The sequence below is a fragment of the Bactrocera tryoni genome, chromosome 2 (assembly GCF_016617805.1).
Source record: "Bactrocera tryoni isolate S06 chromosome 2, CSIRO_BtryS06_freeze2, whole genome shotgun sequence".
Taxonomy (NCBI): Eukaryota; Metazoa; Arthropoda; class Insecta; order Diptera; family Tephritidae; genus Bactrocera; species Bactrocera tryoni.
In genome coordinates, this window is record NC_052500.1 from 43,010,470 (window position 1) to 43,030,029 (window position 19,560).

At 37.2% G+C, this 19,560-nt stretch overlaps 1 protein-coding gene across 2 annotated transcripts in view; it reads left to right on the top strand.

The window, feature by feature from the left end:
• Positions 1 to 19,560, top strand: part of LOC120767859 (transmembrane 9 superfamily member 2) — a 99,865-nt gene that overhangs the window by 40,143 nt on the left and 40,162 nt on the right. The window contains exons 3-4 of one of the 2 annotated variants that reach the window (XM_040094167.1): positions 12,337 to 13,322; positions 13,374 to 13,533. The exons of the other annotated variant lie outside the window; for it this stretch is intronic. Of the exons in view, the coding sequence (XP_039950101.1) occupies positions 12,337 to 13,322; positions 13,374 to 13,533 (1,146 nt within the window). The remainder of the gene's footprint in view (positions 1 to 12,336; positions 13,323 to 13,373; positions 13,534 to 19,560) is intronic. 2 annotated transcript variants of the gene reach the window in all.

Consider the following 19,560-nt stretch of genomic DNA (forward strand, 5'->3'; position numbering starts at 1 on the left):
TCCTCCGTCCACTGCGAGCGCCGTTGGGCTCCGCCCGATGTGACTCACCCGAGGCTGACCCGCTACGCCTTCTGGCGAGGATCTTGGCGGCGCTCGTTGCTGCTTCCTCGTCGTCAAGTCCTCTCTCCAGGCGAGCGCCGCTGCATGAGGGTTATTTGTATACATCATTTCCTTACGACCCTTGGCTCAACAGGGTGAGCTGTCGGGTCTGCTATTTTGATGGGAACTAGAAGGTCCACCACGCCAGAGCCCCTTGACGCGGTAAGGCCACAGTTACTCCCCAATTTGGCCCGGTGTTGGGGAGGCTCCGTTATACTACAGCCGAATTAACCTCCTGGCTGCAAATCATCCAATGGGCACGGGAGTCGCATAACACCCTGGATTAGGAGGTGGTAGCCGACATCCTGCCTGGGCAGTGCCTGTCGGCACCACCCACACCGGTTGGGGGATGCCGAGTATGCCTTGCGCCTAAGACCCTGCACCGCGGCAAGGTGCCTACCATTCGCAGAGGATCGATCCATATATAAAAACTAATGTGAAGGAGGAATCTGATGATGTTTAATAAGTTTGTTAATATCAGGTTCCAATTTACTCAAGAACAGTCGCAAGTCGCCACGTTCGGTAACAAGCAAACGATTTCTATTTTTAGTAAGCAGTGTTGTCACTGCACTAAATCCACGTTCACACAAACATGACGATGGGAATGCTATCAAGAATCGTTGAACGATTGACCACAATCCAGGGTACAATTGCGAGATCGGTTTTTGTAGCCAAAATTCTTGGTAACCATTTTTGAACTAGATTTTTATTTCCTTGTTGTCAATTCTATAAGTTCTTCTTCCAGCTGTGGTGACATTGCTCCAGTTGACATTTGAAAACGGATCCAACACCCAGTCTGGTATTTCCAAGTTCAAAATGTCCTGGTATCGTTCGGTGAAGTCAATGTGGAGGTTTTCCAAATGTTGGCAGTAGGCAAACAATTCGTCGTTACTGCATGATACTGATAAATTCGGAAAATTATGAAACTCACGTCTGCCCAGATTCTTTTTGTGTATAAGCAGTTTGGCGGCGAAAGCAGCAACGACGTTTTTTGTTTTAATTAAATTTAGTTTATCGCCTTGCAGTTGGAGATTCATGTCGTTGAACAATTTATACAGGTCTGTCATTTAAGCTATATCATTCTTTGATGTTATGAGCTTGTCTTGAAATCCTCGTCATTAGTAACACAAAGCTGATGAAATAATCTATCATTCAAAGAGCTGTTGCGGATTTTATTGACTGCTTTGATGACATATTGCAGTGATTGAAATAGTTTTTCACTTAAGTTTCTAGCAACTAAATGTTGTCTATGAATAACGCAATGTACACCAAGGACATCTGGAATTTTATTTTTTAAGTACGCTATGAAGCCTTTATCGCACCCTGTCATTTTCAAAGGAATTTCTTTCTCATCGCAAAACTTTTCCAATATATTGAATATGGTTTCGCCTTTTGTTTCTAAATTTCTATCAAATAATAGTTCTTCACATATTTTCTCATCTTTAATAAAACTCGCTTAGCAGCCGCCGAACATAGTTTTGCTACACTTGTCTGAGTATTATGCTTCCTCTCGAGGTCTTGAAAATTTGCTACATTCTTGTCTCTCTTATCTGGATGCATTTTATTCAAATGATCTTGCGGTCTTGAAGGCTTCATTGCTTCATTCGAAAATTTTTTTAGATATAGAAGACACAAAGGCGAGGATGGGTTTGTGGGATTTTCAATGAATCCGAATTTAATGTATTCCGCACAGTATTGCCGTCTCTTCTTTTTTACTTCCGACATTGGTTTGCTTTGAGAAATGCGTTTAACTTCGCGATTAGTGTAAAGGAGGCCTAAGTAATGCTCATCTATGTATTGCGCGCAAAATCACAAATGAATATAAAATAAATATTGCATTGTTTATATAGGAATGCTTAAGCACAATTATTATATAGTAGTCCAAAAATATGAATTCTTATTTTTCCTAGAAATACATTTGTAAAAAAAGGATCTTTTTCCTTTTCGTATTATCTTATTTTTCCCAGAAATACATTTGTAAAAAAGGACCTTTCTCCTTGTCTTATTATCTTATTTTTCCCAGAAATACATTTGTAAGAAAGGATAAAGATCCTTTTTTTATTTTCCACATAAAAGATTTAAGGAGTTCAAAAGCTCAAAACGTGCGTTACATCAGCTACCTACCCGACGTCATTTCGCAAGTGATAAAATAAATTATTCAAGAGCTCAAAGCATTCGCTACATCAGTTCGAACCTACCTAGCCTACACCTTTGCACAAATGATTATATTACGATAGCAAATGCCCACATACAGATTTGGCAATAGCAATACGTTTGACAGTTAGTATTCTATAAATTCTATCCTGTCGAGATGCCCCGTTTTGAAACGGAGCGACCGATTGACATGATTTTCATTTTTTCTATATTCAATAAAATAGGACAGATATATGAACTACGCGGAGAGAAATATAGAACCGAGTTTGAGCAATCTTTTAATTCATATTAGTTGATGTTTACAAGTTGTTGTTGAGAGTCGAGAGCTCATGTAGTCGTTGTCTAAGAGGCCTCCTAGCTAAATAAAATTACAAATAACCCCCCAGGCCTCTACACAACGCCCCTATTTTCTTTCTGGGTCTCATACCGCCCCCCTTGATACCTGCAGTGCCCACAAGGGGGAGTTATCGCCCACTGTGGGAAACACTGGTCTACATGACCGCATTATATAACACCACTTTGTTGTCTAGACTAAGTTTAAAGTTTTTATTTCAAAGCCAATTTAAATTTGCAGCTCTTTTGGAAACACTGATCTACATGACCGATTTATATAACACCACTTTGTTGTCTAGACTAAGTTTAGAGTTTTTATTTCAAAGCCAATTTAAATTTGCAGCTCTTATCTTCATGCTATGAGAGTTGTTTTATTAGATATGTATATGTTTTCTCCATGTAAGTCTTTTATCTAGGTGAATACCAAGATAAGTTACTTCATTCGCTTGGGGTATTAAAATATTGTAAGTTTTTACTGCCGGACACATTCATTCACATTTATATGCCAGTTGGCTAGCCATTCTTCTACATAATTTAAGTGCCACGCTAATATTCTTGATGCTGTTATGTTTTTATTGCTCACAAAAGTCATCCGTCATCCGCAAACGTTGATGTCAATGCATTATTAGCTGTTGGAAGCTCTGCTGTATATGTGATGAGAATTGGGCCTAAAACACAGTCATAAACTGTCTATTATTTAAAAAAGACTACCAATTTTTTATAAAATTCTCGAATATTTTTTAATCTTTTATAAAAGTTCTTCTTGCCACACCTTATCAAACGCCTGAGCCACGTCTAGAAATATAGCTGAATAGTACTCTCTGTGCTCAAATACTTTTCTTATTTTGTTAGTAATTCTATTAGGTTGTCAAATATCTCCCTTCCGCCTTTTTGCTCTTTATTCAATGTTTTATAAAAAGTGTTACAGTGATTTAGTTCAATTTGTTTCCATCTAGACGGCAATTTCAGAATATCCCGCTCGCAGAACGCCGCCTCCTTATTTGCGAAGAACTGGGACAGCCACTCCTCACAAGCCTCTTTTGAGTTCAACTTTACACCAATAAGGGCGTTCGTGATGGACAGGAAAAGGTGGTAATCACTTGGCGCTACATCCGGGCTATATGGTGGATGCGATAAAACCTCCCATCAGAGCTCCTCTAACTTCTGACGAGTCATCAACGAAGTGTGTGGTCTGGCGTTGTCCTGGTGGAACACTACTCCCTTCCTGTTGGCCAATTCTGGACGCTTCAAGCGCTCTAGTTGTTCGCAGTAGATGGTAGAATTAAGCCTCTGGCCATATGGGAGCAGCTCAAAGTGCATGATTCACTTCCAATCCCACAAAACACACAGCAAAACCTTCCTGGCTGTCAATCCCGGCTTGGCCACTGTTTGGAACGCTTCTCCGGCCTCCGACCACGACCGTTTTCGCTTGATATTGTCCTGTGTGATCCTTTTATCATCGCCAGTCACCATCCGCTTCAAAAATGGGTCGAGTTCGTTCCGTTTCAGCAGCATATCGCAGGTGTTGATTCCGTCCAGAAGGTTTTTTTGCGTCAAATCATGCGGCACTCAAAAATCAATCTTTTTTGTATATCTGCAGATGGTTTAAAGTGGTTTGGTGACTAACTCCCATTTTCTGGGCGATGTCACGAGATGCCACATGCCGGTCTAACTCGATGTTTTCCATGATTTGATCGGTATTCGTCGCCACAGGTCTTCCGCCGGCTAGCTTATCCATGGTGTCGTTTTCAGCCACTCTGAATCGTCGGAGCCATTCCTCCGCAGTTCGAAGTGATAGAGTATACTCACCCAAAACACCATTAATCTCACGGAACTTTTCTCTAGCGGGTTTGACTTTAACGAAGGAAAACTTTAATATAGTGCGAATTTCGGCGTTAGTGAACTCCATGTTTACACGTCTATAACTGTTGGACGCAATATCCAAACTAACCATGCATAGCGCCGTTTTGTAGGTTACGTTAAGGTCTTTTAAAGATGTATACTATTGCCAGATACGAGCTCTGTAACGCTTTATATATAGCCGCGAAATTCAAAAAACAAAAAGGCGGAAGGGAGATATTTGACAACCTAATATTTACTACTATTTTGCCATGTTTAGCACGAGCACCGTATTGGTGCGTTGGTATTATATAATATTTTCAAATATTTTAGAAAGACAGGTTAAAAGACGGTGTTGAGTCTTTCCCAGGTTTATCTATCAGGATAATCTGTGACTTTTTCCATGAAATTGGAAAATATCCGAAACTAAGAATTGCATTGAAGAGCAGATACAGCAGTATTTGGTAACTCAATTCGCATTTTTGGGGTAATATTATCATGACCTGGCGACTTTTTGGATTAAGTTCGTTTATGATTCTAATAATTTCAGAAGGTGACGTTTTAAAAAACTTGAGCGACTCATTAGCTGTGTTGGGTAAGATTGACAGCTTAAAGTTGTTCTTTGGGCTATTAGGTTGAAATTCCTTTTCTAGGAATTAGCCTTTAGGCTTTTTTTCGTCACCTCGTCCTCGCAGTGATTTTTTTATAGATATTGTAGCTTGTAACTGCGCTGTAACATGAGATTCTAATGCTTGGTGGTTTAATCGTTTTCTAACCAACACTGCTGTTCCACCATGTTCCTTTCCATCTGGGTGGTTTAAAACATGGAGTCTAAATTCCGGTATAAAGAAATTTTTTTTATTCGTAAGATGAGTTTCTGGCAATAGCATTATATTATTTTCATCAAGAAATCTACTAAAATCCACTTTATGTTGGTTAACACCGTTAGCATTCCATCTACAAATGTTTAATACACTCATTTTTACTTAAAAAAGTTTGTAAAACATTTGGCTTTGTGATTTCAATATTTTCGTAAGGAGACATATTTGTCTTTTGATTGCGACGTGTTTTAATTCCGACAGACAATTTCGTTTTTAAATCTTTATATACAGGGCAACCTCTATAGTTTTCGTATGATTTCCCCCACAATTACTACATTTTTTATTTAAATCCGCTTTAATTATGAGTACATTTTGTTTTAGAATTTAAATCACCACGCAGCCATTCAAGTTTTCACGCAATTGCATCTATTTTAGGCGCAAAGATACACTGTTGTGAATAAAACATATTCTACAATTTTCATTGAGATGACTCAAATATTGGCGGATATATCCACCATAAAGTGACCTAGAAGTTCTAAAATCTTTATATTAGGTATATAGGGATTCATGAAAGTATTGACCCAATTCAACCTATTTTTGACACAATGAAATACTATTGCCAGAAAGAGATTCTGTATGAATTTCAATTTCATATATCACACATTGAACGATGTTTTCGGTCCAAAGTCGAGTATTGGTATCGGGTACATGTGGGTACATGTTCGGTACCTAGGGGCTTGAACAGTTTTTGTTGGTTTTGGACAATTATTTGTCAAAAGGTGGCTTACTTTAAGGGAATTATTACCGCAAAATATTATTTCGTTATATTAATTAATTCTTTATTTGTTTAGACGGGGCAAATTTTTAAGCTTATATGTTATGTAGAAACCCTGTAGTTAACTAAGAAAAATAATTCAAAGCTCGACTTCCCCGACACTATAACAAAAACACTAATTTCTAAAAAAAATAAAGTTTTTTTTAATGACTCATTGTTTTCCAAAAAAAATCAAAATAATACATTAACTAATTTAATCTTTATATTATTAATATTAAATACATACCATGTTGTCCAGAATCCACAAAAATATTTTCCAAAATTCACTTCACGCAACACAAAAAACCACTTGCAAATTCGAGAACAATAGAGAGTATCGCGAATAAGGACGTGCGTACTGAACGAAATCTAGGTTCCGACTACTTGTGTGGCAATATAGCGCACTGAAGGTCACTCATTTAATCGGTTCATTGTAGTACAGTTACTTAGGTACTTAAAAAAAAACAAATTTTGAGTACCATTGCTAAAGTTTGTAATTCTCTCTTTTGTCTGGTTTTTTAAGGAAAATGCTCCTATGTGCATTGGTTGTGGGACTTTGTTCCTGTTAAAAATATTTACAACTGATTTAATACTAAAACCACCTTCTTCCAGTGCTTCTGTAACATCGTTAGAGTCTACCGAAGACTTTATACCTTTTATGTATGACAACAACAAGTAGTAGTAGTAGTAATTCTTGTTATTATTAGACAAGTATTTTACAACATCCATGAAACTTTTTTCAGTGTATGTTTGAATTTTTGCTTCATCTATGTTACCTTTTTTTCAAGGGCACAATATGAAAATTGTTTGTGCCTATTAAATTGATTAGTTTGGAGACAAGTGCATTTGAGCTACGCTCACGCAAATAGATTGGAGCGGGTTTGGAATTCACGATTGTGGTGGTACCCTTTGTATCGTCGTTAGGTTCTTTGCCGGGTAAGGCAAATCTGTTGCCATTTAAAATTTTTGGCTTTTTTACTATTTGGCCTGCCTGGTTTAAATTCCTGGTATTTCCCGCTGATTTAATTGGACTTGATTTCCTTTTTACGTTTATATAGCGATCATTACCAGTCTTAACAGACGGCCCTTTTTTCCTAGGTATATTTTCAACTTGCATTTTGCTTTCTTTCGCTGTCCGAATGCTTGCCGGTACCTGCAGGCTTGTTGCTGTCACCGCATCTGTTGTTGCCCGATTGCTGTTTTCGTCTGACTGCGTCCTTTGCTTCGTTTTCTTTTCAGCTGATCGCCGCAATGACTTATCATCGCCGTTACATTTTTTATTGCCAGGAGTTTTTATTGTTGGCTCGACAAAGCTGAAGTAGGCATTTAGGGAATGTCTACGGCTTTGCTGATGACACTGCGCAGCACTTATTATTGCTTGTTTGTTGTTTTTTTGTTTGTTTTTTACTTTTGGTTTCGTGCACTATTTGTTTATTTTTATAATTAACTGATATGTCGAAGTGATCTTCGCGAAAAGTGTGCGAACTTGATTCCAGTTATTATCATGTTCCAGCAATTGTAATTGCTGGCATGCTTCTGAAAAAGTCGCACACACCGTACCATTCACAACACGCAATGACCCAATTAAAGTTGAACCACGTACATTAATTAATAGCAACCGAAGGTGGAAGCAATCATCGTTTTTCGGTTGGATTATATAAATTCGTCCTATTGCATTAGTTGAGAACACACTTGGATGTTCATCTACTACTTGACCTTGTTTTCTGCGTTATCTTTTCTTCAGCGAGGCATTCCATGTATAATATCAAGGCATTTGCGAATAGAACAATGTGTTTCCACTGGCTGTACTGTATTATCTGGGTTGAAATACACTCTTTGCCCTTTTCGAAATGAACTGCGGGATGCACAACAGTCGTAAAACGTTCATCAATTGCAAAAGTAAATTTCTTACGAAACGCTTAATTGAAGTACACTTATCGACCCATTTGATACTTGCTGATCTCATCTCGTTCAAGACCAATAACCGCCATGTTGCTTTCTTTGGTAACGTGCTTGCAAACGTATGTATTTGATCGATCTCACCAAACTGCAATACTCACCATTGATATGAGTTTTGAATGTAAATTAAACAATAATGGCGAATATGGTACGATCCATGTATTGTCAACTTCGATATTTACTTCTCTAAATTGAATGCTGAATGTTCTGCCATTGTCGTTTGGTGAGCGACGCCGATACAGTGGATATCCATTATTTCCAGTTTGCGTTTCCGAAAGAAAAGCACGTGGATAGTGTTTCGTGCATTTATTGTCAGACATACAAACCGAAGTGGGATTGTGGTGTCCGCGAGGTCCATGAACCATATTGGTTTTCACCACTTCGTATCAGGAATTTCCGCAGAAATGATTTCATAAATTTGATCAGAATACACCATCCAAAGAAGAATTTGTGCGTGAGTTAATTTTTACCATAAGTAAAAATGAGTCAAAAGAATATATTTTGAGCTGCACCGAAATGTGTACTCTTTATTTATACTCTTAAGACGTAACTTATTACATGGTTCTTACTTCTATTTATACTAACTAGTATGTTTACTTATTACTAGTTAATAGTTTGTTAAGATACAGATTATATTATTTGTTTAGGTGTGTTTACATATATATTGCTTGTTTACTGAAACAAAAGGTTGTTTTAATGTTTGTTACTATTATAAGGAATACGTTCCTTAACTCGTGCAGCAAACCTCTTTTTTGCCACTCAGCACAGTAAATCCAGCATTGCTTTGGGCACCAATGTATGACAAATTTCAATCTATAATTGAACGATTCAAATAATTTGCAAATATGGAGGCTGTATGTTTTGCCTTCTTGCTTTAGCTCGCCTTAAAACGGATGGTAACCATAGAACTTTTCTCACTTAGGTTTCTTAGAGATAAATCTATTTCACGTCTAAAATTTGTGTAAGCCGGACCACAATTTTTTAAGTAAAAATTTTCTCGAAAATCGTCACCTCATTCGTGATTCATTGAAAAAAACATAGTGAAGTTAATTTAAAGCGAATAAATCACTTTCAACGCTAACGGTAGAAATATAGGCTTCACAATAAGCTCTTCTAATAACGACTTTAGACTTTACATATCCCCACAGGAAAAAGTCTTGGTGGTAAATCAACCGGCCCAAAACGTGAAATTATCTGTTCACCGAACTGTTCTCTCAATAAATCCATAGATTGGTGCTATGTGTGCCGTCTTGTTGAAACCAAATGTCACGAGCACAAAATCCGCCAGTTATAAAAAGTGTGTTTTGAGGTGTGTGTAAAGTTTGAGGTGTGCACTCCGAGCGCTCCGAACGTCGAGCGGCATTATTATTATTGGGCCTTTTTCGAAACCTTCCAATGGTAAAGTGGGTTTCTACATTAATTCTAAAGGTGTAAGTGAACAGAAAATGCAAAAAAAAAAAAAAAAATTGGAAAAAAGATTACCCTACTGACCCCTTAATTGATCAGTCTACAAAAGTGATGGTGCGTTTTCGAATATCTGTGAAATCGGTCCATGAATTTCCTCAGCTTCCATATATTTCATATAATGATTTCCTTTCTACTAGCAGACTTTTTGTCGAATATATCGGCCAGTATGTATTTATATTGGTATTGACAACGCTGATCGAATCAAAAATCTTTTGAGGCTCCATATTTTTCCAATGAATTGGAATCCGGAGTTAAAGACGGCCAAGCATTTGCAGCTATACATTGTGACAAAAAAGTACCCGTTAATTGAAAATAAAACGCAAAATATTTAATTATTCATCAATATTTTTCTTGTCGCTTTCAAAATAATCTCAATCCGATGTGATACACTTATGCAAACGACTTTTCCAGTCGTCGAAACACTTTTCATAAGAACTTTATGGGTTGACCTTCAACTTTTACAGCGAATTTTGTTTTATCTCTTCGTTCAACTGAAAACGGATTCCATCCCGTAATTGTTGACTTGTTTGCTTGTCCAACTCATAAACCCATGTCTCATCGGCAGTTATAATGCTATTCATGAATGTACCTATTTCGGTGCTCTTTTTAAAAAATAAACATCTTTATCGGGACGAGTCGAGCAAAAACGAGTTTTATACCCAAAATATCCACAAAAATCATTAAACCGGACTCTCGAGATAGACTCTCTTGCCTTCTCTGTAACACTTGCCTGATGATTTTCAGGCACCATATCCTTTACTTTTTTCATATTTTCATCAGTTAAAGAAGTCGAAGGTCGTCCAGAACAAGGCTTGTCTTCAACGATCTCTCCACCGTCTTTGAAGGCTTTCTATCACTTGCAGGCTTGTGTTTTTGATCAAACTGAATCACCGTAACCCTTTTCCAACACTCGCAACGTTTCCGTACGCAAAGTTTGGGTAGAAATATAAAATTTGAGATAAATTCTTTATTCGATATTTGTATCCATTGCATAAATAGGATGGAGTCATGTTTATAAGTTCACGCAAGTGAGGAAAGTTCTCTGATTGCCCTTCACTTGGGAATGGCCAGAAACGATTCATATGGCTCAAGCAGCTCACGACTTCCGGTCCTAGACCATGTATCGTCTGGGTAGCCAAAGAACATCCGTTTGAAGGCGAGCTAAGTGAGAAAGCGAAATATCCCCTCCACTGGGAATGACCCCCAATGGTAAATTACTAACAGTCAAGCTCCTTACATACAGCTGCAACCGAAACCATTGGGATGAGATAGATACCGAGAGTTGAATGGGGAAACGAGACGCATTTGCAGATAGAAAACGAGAGAGACCGAAATGCGTGAGTATGAAGAGGTTGAAAAACTGGCCGACAGGGGTAATGCTCGAAAATTCTACGAAAAGATGCGGCGACTGACAGCAGGTTTCAAGACCGGAGCATACTCTTGTAGAACCCCCAAACGTGATCTAGTGACTGATGTAGAATATAGTCGGACGAAAGCATGCCCAACGATTGTAATTTAAGTGTGCTCTGCCCAATCCACAAAAAGGAATAACGCACAATCTGCGCCATCGCGTATAAGGTTCTATCGAGCGTATTGTGTGAAAGATTAAATCCCACCGTCAACAAACTGATTAAACCTTATCAGTGTGGCTTTAGACCTGGCAAATCAACAACTGACCAGATATTCAACATGCGCCAAACCTTGGAAAAGACCCGTGAAAAGACAATCGACACTCACCATCTCTTCGTCGATTTCAAAGCTGCATTGACCGCACGAAAAGGAGCTGCCTTTATGCCACGATGACTGAATTTGGTATCCCTGCAAAACTAATACGACCAAAAGCTCCGCCAGGATCGGGAATTACGTCTCCGATACCGAACTCGATACCAAACGAGGTTTCAGACAAGGCGACTCCCTTCCGGGTGATTTCTTCAGCCTACTTCTGGAACAAATAATTCGAGCAGCAGAACTAAACTGAGAAGGTACAATCTTCTATAAGAGTGTACAGCTGCTGGCGTATGCTGATGATATTGATGTCATTGGCCTTTGCGCGTTGGCCACGCCGAATATCGCATTCGATGGGACGTAAACGGTTTCTACGGCAGTAAAGAAGAAGAAGAAGTATAAATATCAACGCACTACTGAGGTGTACCGATTTAAGCAGCTGCTGTAAACAAACTGGTTGATAGACCGCGCTAATATTTGATGTAATTTAGGACAGTCCTACAAACTAAGTAAAATACTTTTTTTTTAATATCAGAGATATTCGCTTTTACGGGAGTCTTTTCACCAAACCATTACAGCAGCTTCAAGCACGTTATCAAAAGGTGGCAAGTTTACCGAGGTTAGACTTTCATGTGAAAATCGTCTCGAAAATATCCTGACATTGACCTGGTCGATATATCCATTTCCCTTGACATAATTATCTGTTTTCTAAGGGCATTTTTGCAAATGCATTTTTGAATAGTTTTTATGGGTGTATTGTTGCGAACCACGCGGCCACTTGGGGAAAAACGATTAGTAGCGCATAAACAAACATTTTCGAAATATTAAGCTTTTTTGAGAATATCATAAATTACTATAGCGCTTTTTTGTCATGTTCCTGAATTCAGCACTACCAAATTGATATTTTAATATAAAAAGATATTAAGTGCTATCAGCACCTGAAATTATTTCTCCACCTTTGATTCTTAAAAACAGCTGGAGTAAATATGTGTAGCTGCACCCGAACATACCCCGTTCTTACGTTTTAAGTATGGTATCATTTAAGTGCACCAATAACTAATAATGTGCTATATTTCTTAAAAAGGTATGTACAAATAATCTCATTATCTAATATATTTTTTTCAGGTGTGTACTAAAAACTATACTGGTGACAATCCAGAAAGTGATCATCGCATCATGCTGCTTAAAAAAGGGATAAGTCTAAATTATCAACATCATTGGATTGTTGATAATATGCCCGTGACTTGGTGTTATCCGTTAGATAATGACAAACAATACTGTAGTACAGGATTCCCAATGGGTTGTTTTGTCCGGCCGGATAGCGATGAAGCCTGTCTTGTTAATCCAAATTACAATAGGCGAGGATTTTATTACATTTTTAATCATGTAGATCTGCGAATTACGTACCACAGCGGACAACCTGAAGAAGGCGTTGGATTTCATGGAAATGGGGGCCGTATTATTTCTGTTAAAGTTATACCTCGTTCGATTAATCACATAAGCTCTTCAAAAATAGACTGTGATAATACTGATCCACTTGCTTTAAAAAGCAATTCGCCAATTCGAGGAGAGCACCTGTTAATTTCTTATACATATAGCGTCCAATTTAATATGGATAATTCAGTTAAATGGTCATCACGCTGGGATTACATTCTAGAATCAATGCCTCACACAAATATTCAATGGTTCTCCATCCTCAACTCTCTTATTATAGTACTATTTTTGTCAGGAATGGTGGCAATGATTATGCTACGAACATTACATAAAGATATTGCACGCTATAATCAAATGGATAGTGGAGAAGATGCCCAAGAAGAATTTGGTTGGAAATTAGTACATGGTGATGTATTTAGGCCACCAAGGAAGGGCATGCTTTTGTCAATTTTTCTCGGATCCGGTGTGCAAGTAACTTGCATGACTTTAATTACGTTGGCATTTGCTTGCTTAGGATTTCTTTCTCCAGCAAATCGGGGAGCATTAATGACTTGCTCGATGGTTTTATTTGTTTCCCTTGGAACGCCGGCAGGATATGTATCATCGCGAATTTACAAAAGTTTTGGAGGAGTTAAATGGAAAAGTAATGTAATTCTTACTTCTGTTGTATGTCCTGGGTAAGACGATTATTTTAAACTTATTCACTGTTTAATATATTTATTTATTAGGATTGTATTTGGGCTTTTTTTCGTAATGAATTTAGTCCTTTGGCACGAAGGTAGTTCAGGCGCAGTTCCATTCAGTACACTTGTTGCTTTGCTCGGCCTCTGGTTCGGAGTATCAGTGCCCTTGACTTTTGTCGGAGCTTACATGGGATTTCGGAAAAGGGTAAAGTTTAAATATTTTCTCTTGATAAATTGTTAATACTTTTTTTTTAGAAATATGTTATTGTTTTCGTAATAGTTTAATTATTGAATATCAATACATGTAACATGCTTATCAATCAATAATGATTATGTACTCCTCTTAAAATACTTTGAAAAATCAATAATATTCAGAAACGTCTAAGGCCCTAAAAATTTATAAATAAATCATCAGTATGATGAACTGAGTTGATTTATCCATGTGCGCCTCTCTGTGAATACGCTTGTCCCAAAGTTTAGAAATATTAATCAGAGTTTATGCACACGTCCTTTTCTTCTCAGGAAACCTTTCGATCAGAACCCAGAACTCGTAAGGAAATGTATTCATTTAAAAAGATAATTATACGAAAAAAAGTCCAAAACAACGGCGCAATCTCCGAAGAAATCGTTTAAATCGAGTCACTATAGCAGATAGCTGTCAAACAAATTGATTGATCAAAGTCCTTTAAGGAATGTTTTATGTTTGTGAAGGGTGTTTTAGCTTCGTTGAAACCGAACTCTTGTTTTTTTTACGCGGTTAAAGCTGAGTTTACAACAGCGTGCAAGTCGTTCTTTCTTTTCTCTTAATTCGCTGAACTATGTCCATGTAGTCGTATATCTCGTACAGCTCATTTTTCCATTGACTGCGGTAATTGCCGTTGGGAATGGGCAAAGGACCATAAATCCTTCGCCAAACATTTCTCTCAAAAATTCGTAGCTCCGACTCATCAGATGTTGTCAACGTACATGCCTCTGTACCATAAAAGAGGACGGGGATGATGAGTGACTTGTAGACTTTGGTCTTTGTTCGGAGCGGACTTTACTTCTCAATTGCCTACTCAGTCCAAAGTAGCACCTGTTGGCAAGAGTTATTCTGTGTTGGAATCCATTGTTGTTGGTTTAATGCTGGCTCTAAGATAGACGAAATTATCTACGACTTCGAAGTTATGACAGTCAACAGTGAAGTGGGAGCCACGACGACTATTTCTTTGATGACCGGAGATATTTCTTTTTGCTCTCGCATGGTGAATATCTGGTCAGTTTGTTGACGTTATTTAATCTTTCCCACAGTATGCTCGATAGAACCTTATATGTCATGTTGAGGAGGCTTTGGTAGTTGGAGCAGATTATGGGTTCTCCCTTTTTGTGGATTGGGCTGAGCATCCTTATGTATATTCCAATCGTCGGGCACCATATTCTATAAAGAAGCTAATTCTTATCTGTTTTTCGCCGCCATATTTGAATACCTCGGCCGGAAATCCATCGGCCCCGCTGCCATTCAGCAGGTTGGAGAAGTACTAACCAATTTAAAAAAGTGATAATTTCATAACGAACGTACAAATTGTTATAAACGACGATTACAGATTTCAATGAATTTCCCATTTCATTTTGCTTCACTTCTAATCTCCTGTCACAAATTTAAGCAATAGTTTCAAATACTTTAAATCGTAGCCATCCCGAAAGCAAAATCCAGTTATAGTATCCAGCACAAGTTACATTAGTCCTACACAATTAGGTGTTAATTCCGAAATTGCAAGTGTTTCGATCTTGGAGTATAAAATTATCATTTTAGTTTTTAATAATTAACTAGAAAGTTAGCTATGTTAACAGGGAGTAACTAAACTACCTGAAAATTCACCTGTATGTTTTAACTTTTTTCAGTGGCATCACGTATGTTTATTTAAAAAAAAAGGGTTTAAAAAACTAAAAATCATTATTCTAAAGCATATTAAACTGCAAAGGAAAGTATAAATATAGTTAAAAAACGCTTTTCGAACCAAACAGTGAAAAATAATTGTTAATATAAACTGATAATATTAGTCTAAGACTCAAAGGGCAGCAGATTGAAAGCCCATCAAAGGAAGCTATAACGTCACTAAGGCAATACAGGTACGTAAATTAGAACAGTTTCGAAAGTATTTTAACAAAATTACAGCTTGGATATTAAAGAGTAGAATGAATGCAACGTCCGAAATTAGTAGCGGACAGTTTTGTTAGTTCTTACATCGTGGCAAACGTTTTTTTAAAAAAATAAACTGAAGGGTACTTTAACAAATATGATTTTTGTACTCTTGCAACCTGTTGCTACAGAGTATTATAGTTTAGATAGATCTAGGGTTATGTATATAAAAATAAGCAGGATGTCGAGAAAAGTTGAAATCCGGATGACTGCCTGTCTGTCCGTCCTCACAATTTTGATATCTTGATGAAACTTGGTAATCAGACTTCTTAGTACTAAAAAATTACGAGTTCGTAAAAAGGCGTAATCTGACCACTGCCACGCCTACAAATCGCCATTAACCGTAAATATATAAAGTACCCAAACTGAGCACTACATTAAGATATAAAACTGTAGTTTGGTACAAAAGATCGCAGTAGAAAGTGACACCGATGGACAGAAAATTCAGGTATAATCTTTCTGTGATATTGGTATGTCTGTATATCAAAAATGGATTCAATCGGGCCAATACTTCCCTTAGCCTATATACATATGTATATTATACCTAATATAAAGATTTTCTTCCGGGTACAAAGACCGCATATATCGGTCAAAACTTTTTTTTTTTAATTTAATTTATACATTACAACTAGTTCAAATAAGAAAGAACTAACAAGCAACTTGAATATGACTTAAACGTATAATTACAAAATTACAAAACTACTATGAGAATATTGGCTAATTTAAAAGATCGCTGGGTTTGAGGCGTTTGAGTCGTCTTGGAGGTCCATCTCTAGAAGTTAACATGGCTACTTCTTCATTACAATGCTGTAGCAATCTTGCGCTATGTGCTGTTGCAATTTTTAATATTTCTGCGCTAACCGAGTTCACGCCTAGATCACGCTCTATATCAGCACATCTACAATACCAAGGCGCTTTGACAATTAGTCTTAGTACTTTGTTTTGTTTATTTTTTACGTGAACTTTCCACTGTAGCTTAGAGTCAAGCGTCATTCCTAAGTATTTAGCGGAATTAAAGTATGGTATTCGTACACCGTCTATGAAAATTGGTAAGTGCTGTATCTTGTTGTGTGTGAAAACAGTGTGTACAGACTTAGCTTCATTCAGTTTTACCTGCCATTTTTGCCCATTGTAGGACTTTATTCACAGCTTTTTGGAGATTAGCGGTGAACTCGTGTTCACTACTACCAACAGCAAGCAACGCGGTATCATCTGCAAATGTTGCTGTTGTATAATTGCCGTCTACTGACAGGTCGTGCGTGAATAGAATATAAAGAAGAGAGCCCAACACACTACTTTGTGGAACTCCTGCTTTTATTTCCCTAAGAATAGAATATTTGTCTCATGGTTTAACGCGAAAGTAGCGATCTGATAAATACGATTTTATGATGTCATAATGCTGTTTCGGTAAAATCAGTTTCAGTTTCGAAAGGAGTCCTGCAACATCCAAAAACACGGCAGAACAGAATTTTTTTTTTCCCCAAAGGCTTTTTCAATAATGTGTGTAATCCTGTGGATTTGATCAATCGTAGAATGGTTGGCTCGAAACCCAAACTGATGCGCTGGAATTATGCTTTTTCGTTCTATGTTTTTATTGAGACGTTTTCTGAGAATTTTCTCAAAAAGCTTCGATATTATCGGTAGAAGTGATATGGGCCTGTAAGAAGATACATCATATCCTGGTTTTCCTGGCTTTGGAATCATGATAACTTCAGCAATTTTCCAATAAGTTGGCACGTATTTAAGATAAAAAGCCGCGTTGGTAATTTTTACTATACTTATTTGAGGAAGCTGTTTTAGGACCTCGGCAGTAATCAGGTCGTAACCGGGAGATTTATTGTTTTTCAAATCTTTGATTTCCTCACTTAGCTCACTGCTTGTGCAACTTGAGATTTCTTCGCTTTCTTGACTGGAAGCAGAAGGATAATTTGCGTGTGTTTCAGCTGTAATTTTAGGATCTTCTTGTTGATGATGTTTATTGATTTTCTTCCCGAAGTCTACAGGACCTTCTACCTTTTGGGCTAGGCCATCACCTTTTTTGTGGCCGACTGTGTTATCTCGTGGTTTTTGTAATTCTTTGGCAACAAGGCACCCTCGATAGTTGGCTGGATGTGCTTCGCCACAGTTACAGCATTTAGGCTGCTGCTTCTCTGATTTCGAACATTCAGATGTCTTATGCTTACCGGCGCACTTAACGCCTCTTGGTTGTTTGCCACAATAGTTTTGTGTGTGGCCAAATGACTGGCAATGTTTGCATTGTGGTATCATCTTATGCAGTTTTACCGGTTCAATAGAAACAATTGAATTTAATATAGTTTTGGTTTCGTAAATCTTTTTATGTTCTCCATGGGATCGAATGTTACCAAAAACATGTCGAGGGGAGTTTTGGTTTTCCACTGAAGACGATTGACAGCTCTCAGCGTATTTAATCCTTGCTATTTTAAGTCATCAATAATCGATTTTGGATCATAAGAATTGTGCAAATTTTTGCAATAACTCTAACTGACCGCGTTTGCTTGTTCTCAAAGCTATACCAAGATATGTATATTTCTACTCGAAAGTGCTTTTGATACCTATGCATCTGTAGTCCTCTATGGAGAAAGTATTTACTTTGTATATTCCATTACTTAAGAGTTTAACGGTAAAATTGCTTTTTGCCTCCTAGTTGCTGATAATTACTGCCGTTGGCATCTCCAGACACCATAATTGGTGGAGGCCGCGAACTATTTTTTTGGGGTAATCGGTTTTGATATGGCTTTGTCTTCTTTTTCCGGAAGATCAGGAGAATACTCCGCTTTTCGTTTTTTGGCTGGCCTTTTTTTAAGAATCCATTCCGTTTCTCTAGCTAGTTCTTCTTCATCCGTTGAGAATTCAACCTTATTTTCAAATTCAGAATTTTCTTTGCATCGGTTTACTTGAGCTTTATATTTTCAGCTTTTAAAGAATTTACTTCCAGCGAGAGTTTTTTACACATTTGTTCCATTTCCTCTAGCTTTTTTGTTACTTCTTCGATTGTGACATCTTTTTTGGCAGTTTTAGTTAATTTACCCCCTCCTGGAGTTGGGGTGTTGATAATTGGCATAATTGATTTTAATATTTGCTTACAATTATATTCATATAAATAAATAAAACTATAAATATAAAATAAACAATTCTTGGCAACCCTTTAACTCAGTTGCCTTCTGAATAATTATTGATCTAAATTTTTGGTATACTTTTAGGCTAAGGTAATATAAGTAATTTTTTGTGGCGCCAAAAAAATCTCCAAAACAGTTGATATTTTTCTCCTCTATGTCCAATAAAAGTGATATCGGCGAAGTAGCAAGCCTTCCAATCAAAACCAATCAGTGGTTGTAAGTCGCTGCTTCTGCACTCCACTACATCTGAACACCACGCCTTGGACTCTCCGGATTGATAAGCATATTTTGCCAATTTTCTGCCTTTTTCCACCGAAATTAATTAATTTTTTTTTAGCACGCACAATTACTCACTCTTTTATCAAGCAGAGTTGCCATTCGAATGTGAGTTATTTCAGTGAAAATTAAAGAGCGTGTTTTACTCACAGTATCTTTGTGCCTAAACGAGATAAATTTGAGCGACAACACTTAAATATCTAATGTCAGGATTTTCGAACATCCGACTGACTTTACTATAAAATGTTCGGTTGACAGACATGTAGAAACAATACCATATGTGTGTCACCTTATACTATTAAAATACCATATGAGCAATGTAGTTTTTTGCTGGTAACAATACTATGATGTTTCGTTGTGGTATTTCAATAAACACAGCTAAAAAAGGTAACAAACTTTGCTAAAACATTTAACACAAAAGCTCTTCGAAATATTCTGTCAAAATGACTTAAAAATTTAATAAATGAAATGCAAAACAAAACACTTTCACATTTTTTTTGCGGAAAAGTAAGAAAGGCCTTGTTTTATGTGAGGTTTTCAGGCAGTCTTTAACCAAACCGTTTTTTTCGCGATGAAAATATATTAACTGTAGAGTATTTTAAATAATTGTACTTATTTCTCCATAACACACAACTACATA